We start from the raw sequence: 19112 nt of genomic DNA on the forward strand, positions 1-19112 counted from the left end.
GTCAAAAAGTAGAAACGGTCATTTTATTTAAGTTTTATTTTAAAAAATAATTTTTCACCAAGCACCAGGCAGCCATGAACGGGAGAGGCTGACGTTCGCTCGAACTTGGAAGCAGGCCAAGACATAATGATGGAGATAGATCACAAAAAGTATGGAAAGTGTTTTCTGAAGTCATGTCATGCTTCTTAAAAACACAGCTGTTACGTTAGATTGTTGTTAGATTTCGTCAGGGAATGCACGTGATTTTTATTTAAAAAGAAATGAGCAGTTCAAGCATGCAGACACACAATCTAGAGTAAGCTTGATAAATTTATTTTTTATATATTATTTCTTTGAACGACTAATTTTTGCAGTCCGATACGGCCGGTGGCAGGACAAAGTAGATTTCCAACGAATTGATTGAGGTCGGTGGGAAAATTTTGGGTTGTCAAAAAAAAAAAAAAAAAAAGAGATAGATGATGCAAATAGTACTAGCGAAATGCTTCAAGGAGGAAATTCGCTTACGTACTGATATAATTTACCCTTCCGTTAGCACAATATCAACTTGTAATGGATTTTCTTACATAAAAACTCTTAAGTGATTTGAGGAAATGGAGCAGCCAGCGCTTATAGCCTATCCCTATTTTATCTTATTAGTTATCCCTAGAATATAGGGATTAGCTGCGTCCGTGGGTGCTCCATCTCTTTGCAATGCTCTCTGCGTTATACGAATATTTAAAATATGACCATAAATAGTTCCCATATTTGAATTTATCAAATATTTTCTTATCAAATATTTTCCATAGTCATATTCTAGTGTCAGATCTTTTAATGCATCAGGAGAAATCCCCTCTTAGTTATGAGTTTCTATGCTCACACTCTTCCCTCGTGAGTCTATTACAAGGCAATTCTTTTTCTCGTGGAATCACTTGTAACAGAAGTGATTCCTGCATTGGAAATATTAGCTCCAAATTTACCGATCAATAATTTTAGTAAAACTTATAGAGGTAAATTATCTTTCAGAAACACTAAAGGAAATTGAGAGTTTTAGATTGAAGGCAAATTGTAAGCATAAAATAAGAATTTAGAAAAAAAGACAATTAAAATGAACGGAATATAATGTCTGTCAATTTTGGAGCCCATCTTCCCCATGCTCTAGCAAACATGCTCTCCAGATACCACCACCCTCTAGCGGACACCGCCTGATCATTTAGCAATTAGGATGACCCAATCACTTCCATGCCCAATATTTATACGGAATGCTTGCAGGAAAAATCTAGCTAGCTCCAGTATCGACCATGTGCCAAGAGGCTTGATCTCCTTTCTCTTGTTTTATTACTATGGTTTCCACTAAGCATTCAAGAAATTGATGCACAAAATTGGAAACTGATGCATTTGGAAATTCTTGAACAAATATTGTTTCAAAAAAGAAAACCTGAGTGCTATTATAATCTGAGCTAAATGAGTAACACTTGTTACACTATGACCTATAGATACATCATATAAACTTCACCATAAAATAGATTAAAATAAAACAGCAGATCGGAAGTAACGATCTCTTTTTTTTTTCGAAAAAAAAAAGAAACTGGAAGCGATGATCTCCAAAAATGAAAGTAAACCATTCTATGTTACAGGTTTCACATTGGAGAGGACAACTAGAGAAAGGATGCATTTGGCAATATCGGCAGCAGCGCTGGGCCGTGCAAATTTAAGTGCTTTCTCCGACATCTCTGCCATCAGATGCTCATTCCCTGTAAAGTTTAGAAAACATTGAGAACAAACCACCACATATACACACGCACACGGGTCAAAAAAAAGGAGTCAGATTTGCCTAACATGTAACCAGACATATATAAAAATAAGCATTACAATATAATCAAATTTTGGTCTCTAGAATTAACCACTCATGATGAGTCAGATTTGCCTTGCATATTAGAAAAAAGACATTGAAGGTATAAAGCTCGATTGATGGAATGACATTTGTGCTGTGCCAGCATATTGCATATATGAGACAAGATTACAGCTGACATACGAAAAGAATCTAGTCTAACACCTTTAGTCTTTCTTCCACCCCTCGATCTATACTATCTTCCAGTTCCCTGGATTTGGATAACACGTGTTGGAAATACTAACCTTCACACAAGTTCTCTGGCCTGGTTTCAACAACCATTCTTTCAGTTAGACTAGATCGTGCCACCAAACCAACATTGAAGATCCAGTTCCTCACCTCACAAAGCAATAATTCAGCTAAACCCTGACAGGTCCTTTAACATTCCATTTCCAGCTATACCACATCGCAGTAATCAATGAGACACAATCCCTTGTCCTATTTGCACAGACTTCAAAACCTACTGTAGCTAGTTATCACTTTGAGAATAGTACGCCAATAGTGAGAAATATACAGTAACACTCATAACCTTGTTTTGTGATTGTGTCTCTAAATGATTTTAATTCAAGTCACATCCTCAAATATCTGAGAGAACTTATAATCTGTGAACATTTCTATTAGGTTCATCTCCATACAGCCATAGATGAACTTGATCCGATCTAACTTTAACTTCACACCATTAGCAGTCTAAAGCATGGGTATGGGGTTCTTATTCCCTCATTATACACAAATTAGTTTGATATATGGACATTCTTCAGCACTCGTTGGAACATACGATGGATTGCAGAACCCCAATCCCACCACCAAATCTTGAGGTTGAGGGCCAAGAAAAGCAAATGTCCAACACATAGCCCATCAAGTGAAATATACATAATAATCAAACTAAAATGAAGCATATGAATTACATGGCTTAGACAAGATGTCTTTATCCATGAATGGCACCAAGAGCCGAACTATTTGAAAAGGAATAGAAGGGCATTATAAAGGTCAATATGAAAGCCTTGAAGATGTTTTGAGATACACCCATCTAACCATCCAAATAACTTGAAGTTTTAAGCTCAGCCAGAGATTCTAGGACTCGCTAAAACTAAAAATATAACAGAAATAAAAAAGAAAATATGGCAATATGAAAGATTAAACTAAATCTACATGCAATGATGATGATCTGCAGTCCTTTAATTCATCATAAATCCTTGTGGAAACCAAACAAAAGAAGGTTAGCCTATAATGACATTATTAGAAAGTCAATCTGGTATCTATTAGCAATTACTATAGCATTCTCGCAACAATTGGATTAACTGGAGCAAGATGTATATTTTAGATTGCAATAAAAACTGTGTTAGTACTTAATGTGGTTTCTGGTTGAGCTAGTTTACGCAAGAAACCTACAATAAGTCATGCAAGAAAATCTTAAATTGCAATGATTTTGTTAGTATCATTGCTAGAGCTTGACTTGGTCTGGAATGGTACAAATAAATACAAAACTACAAAAATTGCAAAACCTTTTTTTTTTTTGTCTTGTCCCCTTTGACAATCTGAAATATACATGGTATTCTGTTTAGGGGTGGCAAAATATGACCCGACCCGCCAACCCGACCCATGTTCGACCCACCATAAATAGGTTTGGATTTAGCCTAAACAGGTTCGGGTCGTAAACAGGTCGACCCGTTTAACTTATTTATTAATTGGGTCGGATATGGGTTTTAGATGTCTAACCCATTTAACCTGTTTAACTCGTTTAACTATTAGGCTGATAGATAAGGGCCACAACCCACAAAGCCCAGAGCCGGCCTAACTCCCCGCCTCAGCCCTTTTTCTTTGCCTCGGCCCAATATCAACGCGAAGTCCACCCCACCATCCGCGAGGCGCAACTTCTCAGTTCCGACTTCCCACTTCTCCTTAGTTAGGGTTAGGGTCCTTAGGGAATAGGGAGGCGAAGAATCTGGAGCCCCAAAGGAGAGAAGAGGGGAGAGACACTGAGGGAGGGCGGCGCACAAACCCTAAAGTCCCTAAGTGTTCCAGTGCTCTCTATCATTCGGCCATTCCTCGTGGATTCCTCCGCTCTCGTAGAACTCTCTTCCGATTTTCTTCTCTCTTCGAGGATTTTAGATCCCTCCATGGCTCTCCTTTCGATGACTTGAACGCGTTCGGGTATATTGTTCCCCAACCCTTTTCTCTCTCTGATTTGAATTAAATGTTTATATTCGTTGTTTCTTCTTAGATTTCATTTTCGATTGTTGAATGTTGGAATGTTTATGATGAGCTTGTTTTGATCATTTCTAGTAGTCTTCTTCAATTTTTTTCTTTTTAAACTGTGTTTTTGGGTTAGTTCTGTTGTTTGTTGGTGGGATCCGGTGTTTTAGGGTTTGATTTGAGTGATTTCTTGTGTCTACCAATGCATTTTTTGAGTTCTGGCTGTTTCTTTGTGATTGAGATATAAAAAAGTTTGGATCTTGTGCTGGTTTCGTTTGGATCTCCTCTTTCTGGGAGTTCTTTGAGTGTTTTTGGACTTTATTAGTACCAGAGTTTGTGTTGATTTGTGAGTTTTATCTCCGTTATTTTTTTTTTTAAGTTATGAGTTTTATCTTCCTTTTTTTTAACTTCTCTTCTAAATGCTAGTGGAGGAGTCCTTAATGGGTCTTTATGTTTCGAGCTTAGCCAGTTAGCAATGCATTCCTCCTTTGTTGCAGGAGCTTGTGACCGAGTTTCAGGGCACATCTAAAGAAGGTAATAGATGAGTATTAGTCTGGCTGTGCAATTTTTTTTTTGGTGGTTTTACATAAGTGAGTGCATGTTTTCTCTTAGAATCCTTGTAGTAGAGAACACATGGTTCTAGAATTACTTGCTGATAGAGAGCATTTATCATCAGCAGAGTACTGCATCTGCTTTGTTTATAGAAACTTGCTTATCAAGTTAATGGTATGAGAAAGCCTTTTGTTTTTCTGTCACCTGGATTAAGCAGCAATGTATTGATGCTTTGTTGTTAGTTGTATAATAGAATCAGAACCAGTAAATGTGCTAGGCCAGTGCCTTCTTATCATTATTAATGTTCAGCTGGAAATGGATGAATCTTTATGAGGGGTTTTTTTTTATTGCATATCTACAGTCATGTTTATGCTGTAAGACTGATTATGAAGGAATCAAGTCTGAAGTTCAATGCATCTGAGGGCTGTGCTATTTTAGTTTTTCTTTACATGAAGGGTGTCTTGATCTTGAAATGATAAATTTGTAAATGTTGTGCACTGATTAAAGTTTTCTTGCTATGGAGGTTTAGAGTATCTTCTTTTGTCCGAATGACTTTTAGGACCAAGAAATCCACGTTAACAAATGTCATGTTGAGATAAATCTGTGATTTCACTCAGTTTGTCAGGTGCAATGGCCTCTCAGGTATTATCTGAAGATGAAAACAATGTGAAAGCGTTATACAGATGAGGAAAAGCCAGAGCACAACTCGGTCAAATAGATGCTGCGAGGGAGGACTTTCAAAAGGCCAAAAAGTTTGCCCCAGAAGACAAGGCTATTATGAGAGAACTGCAGCTGCTTGCTGACCATGACAAAGCTATCTATCAGAAGCAGAAAGAGATTTGTTACCATAATTTATTTTTAAATGGGATCATAAAGGTCTTGCATTGCATGTTCCTTATATTTTCTGTTAGTGTTGATGCTTGTTTTTCGTATTGAATAGAAAAGCTCTCTCTCTCTCTCTCTAACTGCTAAATTTACGTTTGGGAGAATGAATTGATTTAGTGGCAGTGGGAGCTCTGTGATCTTCTAGAAACAATTCGAATGCTGTGCCAATTTTTTACTGGTACGTATGGTGCAATCCATTTCAAGTACAGAAATTTTGCACCTATACAAACATTTACGAAGAACGTAAGCTTCTTAAAGTTTGCTCGTTTTCTCTGCTGTTTAAGAAATAACAGCCTGTAAGATGGCTATGTGTTGCCGGGCACTTCATATTTTACGTCTTATTTGGATCATATAAAATTTTAAAGGGCTACAGACTAAAGTTGTATGTGATCATAGTGATATTGGCAGGTGACTGAAGTTTGCTTGAAAAGACAGCTTCTGAAAAGCGTGGGTTAGGTTGGGTTGGGCTAAAGCCTAAGGCTAAAAGCCTAAGAGGTTACCTATTTATTAAACAGGTTAAACCGGTTTAGTTGGGCAGGTTAAATAGGTCCAAACGAGTTAAACGGGTCGGGTTGGGCAAACAGGTTAAACAGGTCGGGTCGGGCAAACAGGTTACCTGTTTATTAAACAGGTTAAACGGGTCGGGTCGGGTTACCTGTTTAATAAACAGGTCAGGTTCATGTTGTAATTTTTGACCTGTTTAATAAACAGGTCAGGTTCAGGTTTATGATTTTCTGATCCGACATGCATGTGACCCGACCCGTTTATGACCTGACCCGACCCGATTGCCACCCCTAATATTTCTGTTGTATTTTTTTTATAAGGAAGGCATTTTTTAACTGAAGAACATTGAAGAAACTCCTGAAGACCTTCAAAAATCATAAAAAAATTAAAAGGGAAAACATACCTAAAATTTCATCAATTGCAGTTTGAAGACTACTTGCATCAAGTTCATCTTCTGTTAGAACCTTTGATCCAGCTATGTCCGCCATAATATATGCATTTTTTGTTTGATGATCATCCGCAGCAAAAGGTGACGGTATCTGTAAGAAAGGTTAAAAATAGGTTCAAAGAAAAAAGAATGCAGGATACAAGGAGTTAAAACTTGAATTGTAGAACTAGGGATATAGGTAAACCCAAAAGTTTTCAATCACTAGTACAACTTACACATGCACCTAGTAAAATAATTCTCAAAAGCACATCGCAGTAACTAAGATTTACATAAAAGTCTCCCATTAAGATGGTTGTACATAGCCAATCTTACATGGTTCAACGGACATCCAGGGTTCTGCATATAGGGTAATTATTGGAATCGAACTTTCCAAATAAAGTTCCAAAAATTTGGATATACTATAGCATCTTGGATAATACCTAAATGATACCTTCCGAAAGTTAATATGATTGTGCTTTTCACACTAACTATATGCAGCTAGACAAATACATACTCATACATATTATATACCACACATGCCTCTAACTTAGAATAGGTAGGTTGCTGATAATGACTGTCAATATTGTAAACTGGAATGACCATGTAAATTCCTACATCTAGTGGCAATGATAGTAACCAACTGGTCAGAGTAACTTTGTTCATTCAAATAAATATTTAGCTTATCACCAAAAAATATATATTTCGCTATGTATACGAAAGAGCAAGAGTTATATAGTAGCTATGATGCAATTAACCCTGTCTATCATATGATATAGTTTATTTTATGGCAAAGGTGTTAGATTTTATGGTCTAGCAACAGCTCATCTACCATATATATTGGAAACTCTTGGAGTTGGGCAAGCAAAACCAGACTCGACCAAGTCTCCATAGGGGAGCACATTTTTCTTTTCTTTCTTTCAGTAAACCAAGGTCCTTGCTTGCACTCACAAAGAAGGGGGAGCAACTCTATCTCTCTCTCTCTCATTCTTAGAAAGGCATGTGCATAGCACATGCTAAGTTCTAGTGTTTCACAAAAGTTAGGCCGTAGGTCTTGGTCATAAGGTATGGCAAACAAGGATAGGCTCATTAGAAAAGATCATCCCTGTTAGGCTCATAAGCCTTGTAGACCCATGTAGAAATTTCAAGCATAGCATATAGTTGGAGTCCCATGACGGACAGGACTCATACAGAGAAGGATCTACTTATATTTGGTTCAAGTCCCCCTCTTCTCATAACCCGGGAAAAGAAAAACTCATAAGCGACTCAAGTATGTGATTGAAAAGCCTAGAATGGCCCGACCATCACTGGTAGAAGGGTTTAAAATCATCAGGATTCTCCAATGTTGACAAATATGCTCAAAACTCTATTCCATTGTCCTACATCATCATGATCAAGGCCGTTGTCCTAACCCCATTTAGTGTCGATTTCACAATGATGATTGAAAAACATAAATAACTTGATGATCGTGACAAAATGATGTTGACAAGATTCTCCAATATTGTGTTTTTGTTGGTCCATAAAAGCTTTTGCTTTATAAACGGCATGCAGCATACCAAGTTTTTAATGTAAGATCAACAAAATGATGAACCAATGATGCAAAGAGAAAACAATTGGATAAATTAAGTGTTAAGAGAATAGAAACAAACCGAATCTTAGGAAGTTTGTGATGGTCTATTACCTATTGGTCGGGACAAGGGAGTTTTTATAAAAAAATTTTGCTAGATGGTAAGGAATTTGATTTGCTTCACTTATGACATTTAACCTCTTCTTCTAGAGGAACATTTGAAGTTAAAAAATAAACATGACATCTGGTTTAATGAATGATATATTCTTTACAAATATCAGAAGGTTATCACTAATAAGGTAATTTATTTGAGAAGCATAATATTTTATTAATAATTATATTCTTTGTTATATGGCTATAAAGGACAATATTCTTAACATAATCGACTAATTTTTTTATTGCATATTTATTTTTTACCATTACATTTTGCAAATTCTAAAATCTCTCATGATGATTCGTGATCTTACTGATGTTCCTCTTTTGCTTCTGTAAGTTCTTTAAAATGTTTATTGATTGATAATTTTTCAAGTAAAAATATCAATCATAATGAAAGTATTCGATAAATGCCATTTAAGCTACTAAGACGATATACTGCTCTATCTTACTAGCAACTAATTTTGAAGATATCATTCTTTATTTGTCCCAAAATGTTTAATAACCGACAATTGTTAAGATGAAAATATCAGTCAAAAAGAAAGTATTCAATGAATGCCATTTAAGATACTGCCATATTTAGCAAATGAAATTTCATCATATTATGGTTGGACACTAAAGAAGCATTATAGTGCATGATTCTTAATTTCCTAATTGCATATTTATCTGATAGGAGTTTCATATAGTTCAATTTTGTGAAAAGAATAGCATCCTTAATACCAGAATTGATGGCTTTCCAGAAGCCAATATCTCTGTGCAAGTCATTGCTCCAGCTCGAGAAACAACAACATCAGCAGCTGCATAAGCCATATCCATCGCATGCAAGAACCTTCATTAAAAGAGCAAATTTTATTACACTAAAAATAAAAGTAATTTTATACATACACTAGAAGTTAATATACTGTTGAGATCAGCACAGACTACAATGAACAAACTTATGAATCTCAAGAACAATAGGTCAAAAAGTATAAGCAGCAAATTGAACCAAATCACAACACGCGAAATGCTGCTCTCTCTCTCTATCTATCTCTATCTCGATTTGTGTGTGTGTGTGTGTGTGTTTTATCATCTCCTATGAGAGAAAAATGACATGGTACTGGAGCAGGCCAAATAAAACAGGTAGGTGATTCACGGGAGTTATAGGATAGCCACAGGCCTCTGAAACTAGAAAAAACAGAATAAATTGAAAGGCAGCAAAGAAAGCCAGTAATGTTGTATGACTTTCAATCCTGGGAAATAAGAAGGTTGTAAACACATGAAACGAGTAGGATATAACAAAGTGAATTTTCCTTGTGATATTCCAATAGGCCAATGTTCAATTCCATTGCAGATGCAGCTTTTGCAAGCACCAGAAGCAACCAATTCATGGAACATATTTCTTTAGGTTGAGTTTTTCATAAAATAGTTTTGTATGTGATTAAACTCAAATTAGGCCTTGAGATACAACCTGTCCTAACTTCAAGGACCTGCTAATCCTTTTTTAAAAGCTTTGTCCAAGGTAAGAATCGCTTTTATCTGGGGGTTGAGATTTGCTATAGCTGCAAGTTCCTATGTGGAAATACAAAAATGGAAAAATTCCAATAATGTTAAGAAATTCACAGCTTTCTACTAGAATTGATGAAGATATCAGAAACAGAAAGAAGATTGCAGAACTCAAGGAAGATGATAGCCCTCAAACAATGTCGGTCTTAATCAACTGAGATTTATTGGTCAGCTCCAACATCTAAACTGCGAAATCTTTTAACTGGTAGAAACCTCTGCATCGCTTCGTCATATTTGACCAGATGAGGGCATTGGACATACCAGAGATCAACAGGGACTTTATATTACTGCTTATGCTAGGTGGATTCCAGGGATCGTCAACATTACACATGAAATGAAAGCTTGCCTTAAAATCCTGCATATTTTTGACAAATCAACTCTATGTATAACAAAGAAACTTTTCATAAACATGAAAACCAAATTGCTTCAAACCCGATTGAGCTACACGAGCCATGGCAGTTGAATATGACTTCAAATGTTAAGAGGCATTGTATTAAATTAGACAACTGGGCACTCAAGCTTCTTGGAGAGGCTGATCACTTGCTGCTGCTTCTGAAAACAAGACTGTCAAAAGAATTGGCAATACGATTCTAATTGTGATCCTGAGCTCACCACTTTATAGGTGAGGATGCTAATGGGTACCATATATATCATACGTGAATGAAACTCTTTAATCAATTGTAAGAGTTCCAAGGCAAACCATATTTTCTTCTTGGGTGGAGGGTTAACATGCTGTAAAGCAACGAATACAAAAGAACAGAGTTAAATTTATTATTTTAAATATTCACAAGTCGAACCAATTGAGGATAAAGTGATAGAACCACTATATGGTACTAGCATGTGCAGTGAAGATCTAATATGGACCTTATTTAGGAGAGAGCAATTCAAGATAGATACAAAGACCAAAGTTACCTGGTTTCCAGTTGCAAACGAGGACATGGGATAAGTTAAAATGACGGCAAATGTGACAGGAACAAATTGTGAAGAATATTAAGCCCAACCCAGCAATTGGGAAGGCTTGTTTATTCAGAGTCATGATTAATAAGTTTGGTTTCCCACAAGAAGAATACCAGATTCTTTTGAAAAAACATGCAGATGGAAAAATGTTTTCAAATGAACAGTACATCAAGAAACGGTGTCTTTATAATGGTGCATGGAAAAAAGATAGATTAATTAAAAAACTGTCAGATATCAGGAAATGAGACAACTAAGAGAAATTAGCTAGAACTTTGACATAACACATATGATGAATCACATGCAAAGATGCAGGACTAACATATAAAGCATAATATTGTGATGATTCCACATTTTTAGGCAGGAACCTCGCTGATAAATTTCACAAAGCATGGAAGTCGAAAATCTTATCTAAAGATAATGCAGATGAGCAAATGGCTTAATACCAATCCTCCAATGGTTAAGTATGTAGATTCAAGAAACTTTATGTCATAAAGGAACGCCTTATAAATATCCCACCTTGGCCTTTCCAGAGGAGGGAGAGTTAATCAGGGAGAACGGGTATCATAAATAAGATGACAAGATATCGGAAACAAATAGTGAGTAAAAAACAATCAGATAATGATATATTATATTAATTACTAAGCATTGTCGTGATTACATGTGCTTCCTCAGTGGACAAGAAGTCAAAAGACTTGGGAGATCCATTACAACCTTTTTGTTTTTATTATATTGTTTCATGTCATGGGAATTGACATCATTTTACCATCAGAATAGAACATTTATAGAGCCACTAGAACCTGAGATTTTATATACAAGATATATACATATATATATATGTGTGTGTGTGTGTGTGTGTGTGTGTGTGTCATGAAAATTGTCATAACCACATGCAGCACCATTCCCTCAAGCAAAAGAGGATAACAATGAATACATATATGTGCAAATCCTTGATGAAAAAGCTTCGAAATGACCTCGTATGGCCCAGTAGACACAGCTAAGTCCAAATCATAAATGTCAATATACTTCCATGGCAACATGAATACCCCATAGACATAGACTTCATACTATTAAAACATTACTACGTTAACACTTGCCAGCTTGTTGCCTCTAATCTAAAAGGGTCATCTATAAGGATCAAGCTATAAACTATAAAACATTGAAAATGTATTAAGACAGCTTCCGAATTTTATAACTACCTTCTATCAAATATCAAAATCCAGCCATTCTAACTTTGACCAAAAAAGTGCCTACCATAAAATTTAGGAGGTCCCTTGATGAGTAAAGAAGACCATGCTATTGGCTATGCCACTCAAGCCCATGCAAACAAGAAATAAGCCTTCAAGACATCCATTAATCATGAACGTGACAAAACAAGGAAACACGAGAAAAGTGAAATCTTATCTTATAATCTAATATAAAAGTATTTTATGATCACTAAAATCTTTTGTTGCATAGTAGTATAACATGTTCAATGAGAATAACTTGATTTTTATGTTATTGAACCACCACCATTTTTATTTCCGGTTATTAAGGAAAAAGAAGAAAATATAATAAGTTAACAAGGCATAAAGAAAAGTTGAAAATAGAAAAGTTTATGGCCATATAGTTATTTAGAATGAAATCAATATTAACAGAATTTTATATACATCTTCATATCTCCATCATGAAGATAAATATTGCTCATTCCCACCCAATGTAGAGATAAGGGGGTCTGTCAATAGATCAGGTTCTGACTTCAATTTGGGTCTATTAGTCAAGTTAAGTAATTTTTTAACCCAAAAAGCCAATTATGACTGAAACAAATGGCTTGACTCAATAATCAGACCGGCTCAAACCCAAAATTAATAAAATACACAAATTCCTGCATGCCCTTCTTGCTGCGTGTCGACATAACTAAAACTCAGCCATATGCTTGGTTATTTCAGGTTTGTGTGGACTGCTTCCAAGCAACAAGCTTGCTCCAAATGCTCAAAGATGTTCAGCTTCATGCTTTAAGCGGAGAAGTTTGATGAAAATTTTTTGCTCGTGGCAAAAGAAGGTAAAGGCCCCTCCAGTTCTACAGGGCCACCATAAGGCTTTATCAGGAAAAAGCACATGAAGACTAAAACCATAGGCTATGAAGCTTAGCTTATGTGCCTAGCAAATGAGATGGAGTACAATATGATAGATGAGAAGATTAGTGCAAATATACCATTTAAGCTGGAGAAATTATGCATAACAAAAACCCCTTCAAACATGTTGCACCCAAAAGATATATTTGTACAGGCTTTGCATGAATAATAATACAGTGATATTGGATCATATGAATGTCTTCAATAAAATCATGAAAGATCACTCAATATTGATCTGAAATTGGAAGAAGACGAAAAGGCACTTATGTTTCTATGTCCCTGCCACCAACCTACAAGCAGCTAGGGGCACCTATTCTTTGTGGGATGGATAAGGTAGTATAAAGATGTTACTGAGACTCTCTTATCTAAATGTGATTAGGAAGTGGCCAAGTGTCAATGAATCAAAGACTGGCGGATTGGCAACATGTTGAAGGAATCATGAGAAATGTGCTTGATCCAAATCAAGAATGAAAGGTGTGAAAGTTGCAATTATTTCCATAAAAAAAGAGCAAATGAAGGAACAAAAAAGGATTACATAACATTTGAAAATAGAAAATAAATACTATGATGTGAAGTTTGCAGCAAAAGATAGTTCAGATGGTAATAAGCAATTGATTCTCGCAATCTCCTATAGCATTGATTTTTTTTACATGATGCAGGATATCAGACTTTGGGTGTTTTTATCTTGTGCCCTAATAAAGACTTGCGGATCATTTTAACCCACTATTGGTGGAACAATTCTTATAAGGACTGCAGGACAGCTATGGTGAAGGAAATACTCCTTTCATGTAAGCTAGTTCACACTCAAGTAGTGAAATCTAAAGGCTATCTTGTTTTACACATTCCACCCCCTTGAAGATGTTTGAACCTATTTGCTAGATGTCATTTGGGCAGTCTCCTTGTTAGCTGCTTCATCCAAGCGTTAAGTTTGCAATTGGTTCAGAGTTAAAGGACATCTAAATAGAATAAAGGCCAAACTTTTTTATTCTACGTTATCCCGCCAAATGTTAGAACAGTAACTAATTTATTTTAAGAGAAAAGTGGATATTTTAAAAGGTCGGTAAAGCTACTTTTTCCAACTAGCTTTAAATTTATAGGCTGCATTGGTTCCAGGATAGTTAACTAAGGGGCAGCTAAAGTAGAATCCACCATTTAACCATGTAGCTGGAAAAAGTGATGTTTGGCTGCTTCTCTACTAACCTTATGGGGAGTGGCAAGAAAGCTATTTGGTTGCAAAAAGCATGAGTTAAGTGGTTAAGGCCCATTTTTGTGCTGTATGGACAACAATGTCCTTATACATTGTCTCCATAGAAAAAATGATGATTTTGGGGTAATAAAATAATGTGGGGAGCAATGTCCTTATACATTGTCTATTCTAGGCTATTCCTAGAATGGTCTTGGTGAAGCTAGCTTGGGCTATTAGCCACCACCACCTCGCTGGAGAAGATGGTACAGGGAGATCCGACTTCTAGGAATAACCTTGGTGAAGTTGGATTGGACCATCGACGAACACCACCTTGTTGGTAAAGATGGCATTAGGAGATCCAACCACCGAGTTCGACCTCCATGGCCACCAAGCAAGCTTCAGTGAGGCCGAGAGTGCAGATCCACCACTGGCAACAATGGGAATCAGAACCAACGATGGAGAATCATGGGGTAGCACTGATGAGCACCAACAAAAAGCGACAAAAAGAAGTGGTTATGGCCCACCGACCAACACAAAACCCATGCCATCGGGATTGTGACTAGGAGTTGGCTAGGATGGTGAAGGATCCACAATGCTGCCGAGAATGGGAGTGGGGAAGAAGGGTGGGGCGCAGTGAAAGAGGACCCTCCCAAACCTAGCCACAATAATAAATGGGGGAGTTAACAAGAAAAGCGTTACATAGTAGGAAAATAAGGGGATTAGGACTTAAGTATCTTTAACCATAGTTGGTTTGTGGGTGTTGACAAACTAAGTTTAACCAGCTAAAAAGTTAAGGTGTTTGGTTAGTTAAATGAATAACCACCACTTGATTGAAGGTTATCCATGAATCAAACGCAGCCGTAGGGTGTCATAGTTTATTTCAGAGTAAAGTGGGTAGAGCATGTTAACCCATTTACTCTAGGTTAACTTTGCAATCAAATACAGCTTAATAGAGTTGGAATAAGGCAACTTCTAATTTGTTTACCCACAATATAATGGCATCCTCCTTGATACCGGGTTTGGCGTGTCCATCATTGACAATCTTCAGTTGATCTAGAATCCAAATTATGATTTCATCTATATGCTGAAATTGCCATACTTGTCATTTAAGACCCATCACATTTGGGGTTGAATTATGATTAACAGTTCGACTCACAGAAGAATTTTGTTAGGCATGAAGAAAAGAAGTTGAATGTAGATAAAGGTGATTACTTATCCCAGACACCTATAGATAAGGGAATTTAGCTTTCTGGCCACTATTAGTTTAGGTTACAATAGGATACAATAGTCAAACACAATACACAAAAGACTGATGCCTTTCAGTTAAGCAACGCAAGACAATCTTGTCTCTTAGTCCCCTGAATTTATAGGAGGTCTCCTTTTAAAGGCCTCATATGTATGGCTGTTACAGTTCGCTTTTCTCACCTTATTCATTTATCTTTTCATGCCGCATACAAATATTAAGCATCAAAAGAGTTTAAACTCCACATAAGTGTTGGACTCTTTTAGACACAAATGATACTGGCATCTACAAAATCTTTAGGTTCAAACCCTTAGCCCACCATCGAACATTCAGGTTGAAGTGCTTCAATTACTTAAACAGTCTGGAACAAGAAAATAACGAATTAATTTTTTAAAAAAAATAGCAAAGGTGAGTATAGAAAGACTCACGGGGTGAGCAGCAACCGCCGGTTGTTCTTGACAAGGCTCTCCATCTCACGGTATCCCTCAGCCCCTGTCTGCCATATAATGTATCTGTTCTTGTGCTCCAGAAGCATCTCATAGTACATGTTCAGAACAGTAACGTTGATGGCACCGGCACCCGCCGAGCCCCCTAGCACAAGCACCACCTGAGCCTTATCCGACCCAGCCTTGGGGAAGAAATGAGACCGGGCTACCGCCTTGGAAGTGTACCTCCTCAGAGAAAGCCTGACGGGATTCCCATACACCAGGCACTTCTTCTTGGGGAAATGCTTCACGCAGCCATTGAACGCAAGGAAGATCTTCTCGGCGTACGGCGCCAAGACCCTGTTGGTGAGCCCGGGGAAGCTGTTCTGCTCCTGGATCGCGATCTTGATTCCCGAGAGGACAGCGGCGAAACACACGGGGGCGGCGACGTACCCGCCGGTGCCGACCACGATCTGGGGGCGGAACTCGCGGAGGATCTTCCAGCTGGCGGCGACGGAGCAGAGCAGGTGGAAGGGGAGCAGGAGGTTCATGGGGTGGAAGAAGGGACGGACGAGGCGGGACCGGGGGACGGTGGCATAGTCGTAGCCCGCGGTGGGGACAGCGACGCCCTCCATGCCGGTGGCGCTGCCGATGAAGAGGATCTTGGCATCGGGGCACGCGTTCTTGAGCTCGTCGGCGATGGCGATCGCCGGGTAGATGTGGCCACCGGAGCCTCCGCCGGAGAATACAACGCGGAGCTCGGCGCCGGGTGTCGGGATCGGGGTGGAGCTGGGGAGGTCGGTGCTCTCGCGGTCGACGGCGAGGCAGCAGGTGAGGAGCTGGGCCCTGGGAGGAAAGAAAGAAAAAAAGAAAAAAAGAAAGAACGTAACAAGTCAAAAGGTTTAAAGAAAGAAGAGGAGAGAAGGCGTTATGTGGGCCGATAATACCTGCCTTCTTCTGTTGGTGGCGGTGGCGGTGGCGGTTGCGGTGGCGGTGGTGGGCAGGAGGAGTGCTGGAGTTCTTGCTAGACTTATTTGACTTAGGGGGAAGGAAGGGTAATTTCGGAATTTGGTTGAGAGGAGGAAGGGAAGAGGGAGAGAAGCTGCGGCGGCCATGGGAGCTTCGGGAAGCGCTGCAGATTCATGAGCTTACTGGTCACTGCATATAGAGTCAAGTGAGGGAGACCGGGCAGTCCAGAGGAAACGGGCGCGGTGTTTCGGTTCGGTGACTGCACGTTTTCGACAGCTGTATAGCCCGCCTACGGTGCAAAGCACGCACCATCCCGATTCCCGAATACCGTCCTGTGTTTGCCTCGTATGGGCTGGGTTGGGTTTCCGGCTACTCGGCTTCTTCAAGCTGACTCGGTGAGACCGAGAGCAACCATTTTTGTACCTTTGAGAATATATTTTATATAATTCAAATTTATTGTCTTTAAAATTTTATATCACAACTCAGCCTGCCAAATGACGGTACATATTCAATAAAATTAATAGATAATTAAATCTTCAAACAATTAACACGATTAATTATTGCCCAGCACGATCTCAACATATTTAAAAAAAATATATCGTAAATAACCAGATTAGCAGATAAGAAAAAGTGCCCGATTACAATACACTTAAAAAGAAATATTATAACCATCCCGATCAGAAGATATGAAAAGCACTTAACTGCTCGTTCGCGAATCGTGCAATCCTAATTGCACAAATTCGCATTCTCTCCTCTATAACAATCAAGAATAGGGACCCTCAAGTATAAAGAAAGATCTGAATACGATACTCTCATACTTTTATCTCTCTTTTATCTCTCCTGCTTTTTCTTGAAAGACATATTCCAATGACCCTCTGATTGTTTTATGTGGTTGCAGAACAACTCCAACACCATGCTACATTCCTCCAACTCAACTGAGCAGAGCATCTCATCCGCCAGCTCGTCCACCCGTTAAGTTGGATTTTAAGCAATAATAGAATTGTGCTAGAGGAAATGTCCTCTTCTTTTGAGGTTTTTCTAGAAATCTAAAAGAGATAAAGTCTGGTTGAAATAACCACCATTCCACCAATCAACCCCAACAGGAATCCAATGACTCCCAACCTAGCTCTCAATGGTCTCTGACTTTACAACCAACTTCTAAAGTGGTAACGGTCGAGCAATATAATATGCTAGTCCAATAAGTGTAGATTCTGACGAAGGTAGTTCGGGGTATGCAATGTCTGAATCAGCAAACTACTGCCATGTCATCAGATCATCAGGATGGCTTAGCACAACACATTGATCGTTGCCTAGAAAACTTCAGCCGACACTTAGAAGATGATCATCCTAGTGTTCATTCTGAAATGGGCTCTAGCCTGAGAAATTCGAAATTCTCCTAGCCGAAAAAGCTCTCTAAGAGATAGGCCAATCTCAATTGAATGATCGAGGAGATGAACAACAAGATCGAAGGCCTGAGAGAAAGGCAAGCCGGCTATGGAGAAGATCTGGAGATTAAAACCAACCCACTATTCTCCAAGATGATTATAGATGAACCATTGCCAAGAAGATTCAAGATACCCCAATTTGAGATGTATGATGGCACCTCGGACCCGATGGAACACCTTGAAAGTTTTAAGGCTTTCATGATGTTATAGAGAGCAACTAATATAGTTTTATGTCAAGCTTTCCTAGCCACTCTAAGGAAAGCAGCTTGCCTCTAGTATTCTAGTCTTCGAGCAGGATCTATTCATTCTTTCGATCAGCTCAGCCGCCAGTTCATGGCTCACTTTGTGAGCAGCCGGAAGCAGAAGAAACATACCACCAGTCTATTTGCAGTGAAGCAAAGAAAAGATGGGTTCCTCATAAGCTACATCAACTACTTCAACATGGAGATGTTGGAGATTCATGACCTGGATGAGAAAATTGCATATCAATAGTAAGGAGCGGGTTGAAATCTTCTCACTTCTACCTCTGCTTGGAAAAGAGGACTCCTAATGATATGGGCAAGCTGCTATCTCGAGTTAAAAAATATACTAAGGCCGAAGAGGCAATAGCAGCTCAAAGGGAAGAAAACTAAGACAGAAAGGGCAGAAAAGGATGTTGAGAAGAAAGAGAAGAACCGAGAAAGAGGCCCAAAAATGATAGGGATGGTTGCCAATGACAGATGAGAGGTATACTCATCTCAACATACCTAGAGCCCAATTTCAGATAGAAATAGAATGTCGGGAGTATTTGCAATGACTAAAGAAGATAAAGACACCTTCAGCTATTACGAATCCTAAAAAATATTATTATTTCGATAGGGAGCACAACCACGACATTAAAGAGTGCACTCAACTAAAGAACAAGACCGAGGCTCTAATTCACCAAGGATATCTTGGTTGGTACGTATAAAAATGACATCAAGAAGAAGGAGCATGGTGGGACAAACTTACCTAAAAAGCTAGAACACCACTGGCCCATAGTGGGGGTCATTAATATCATCTCAAGCAGACCTGCAACAAGAGGGTCGAGTTTGTTGGCATGGAAAACTT

At 38.4% G+C, this 19112-nt stretch overlaps 1 protein-coding gene across 2 annotated transcripts; it reads right to left on the reverse strand.

Moving 5' to 3' along the window:
• Positions 1-1358: 1358 nt before the first annotated feature.
• LOC103709313 (UDP-Glycosyltransferase superfamily protein) lies at positions 1359-16894 on the reverse strand. 2 transcript variants are annotated; one of them, XM_008794604.6, is made up of 5 exons: positions 16561-16894; positions 15613-16455; positions 8866-8974; positions 6405-6540; positions 1359-1730 (listed from the first exon to the last, which is right to left on the reverse strand). In XM_008794604.6, the coding sequence occupies exons 1-5, from the start codon at positions 16722-16724 to the stop codon at positions 1603-1605; spliced, it is 1380 nt and encodes a 459-aa protein (XP_008792826.4). In that variant the 5' UTR covers positions 16725-16894; the 3' UTR covers positions 1359-1602. The 2 variants fall into 2 exon arrangements, with proteins under 2 accessions (XP_008792826.4, XP_088560658.2); XM_088704532.2 differs by having other exon boundaries at positions 16557-16781.
• Positions 16895-19112: the final 2218 nt, after the last annotated feature.

This window comes from Phoenix dactylifera, chromosome 9, assembly GCF_051530095.1.
Source record: "Phoenix dactylifera cultivar Ajwa chromosome 9, Ajwa_hap1_PhDact_Kaust_v1.1, whole genome shotgun sequence".
Classification (NCBI taxonomy): Eukaryota; Viridiplantae; Streptophyta; class Magnoliopsida; order Arecales; family Arecaceae; genus Phoenix; species Phoenix dactylifera.

Excerpts from the sequence above, each read along its gene's own strand:
- LOC103709313 (XM_008794604.6), bottom strand. The coding sequence starts at position 16,724 with ATGGCCGCCGCAGCTTCTCTCCCTCTTCCCTTCCTCCTCTCAACCAAA. Across the intron at positions 16,456-16,560 it reads ACCGCCACCAACAGAAGAAG|GGCCCAGCTCCTCACCTGCT; the intron begins GCAGGTATTATC and ends CTTTCCTCCCAG. Across the intron at positions 8,975-15,612 it reads CGGCGGTTGCTGCTCACCCC|GTTCTTGCATGCGATGGATA; the intron begins GTGAGTCTTTCT and ends CTTTTAATGAAG.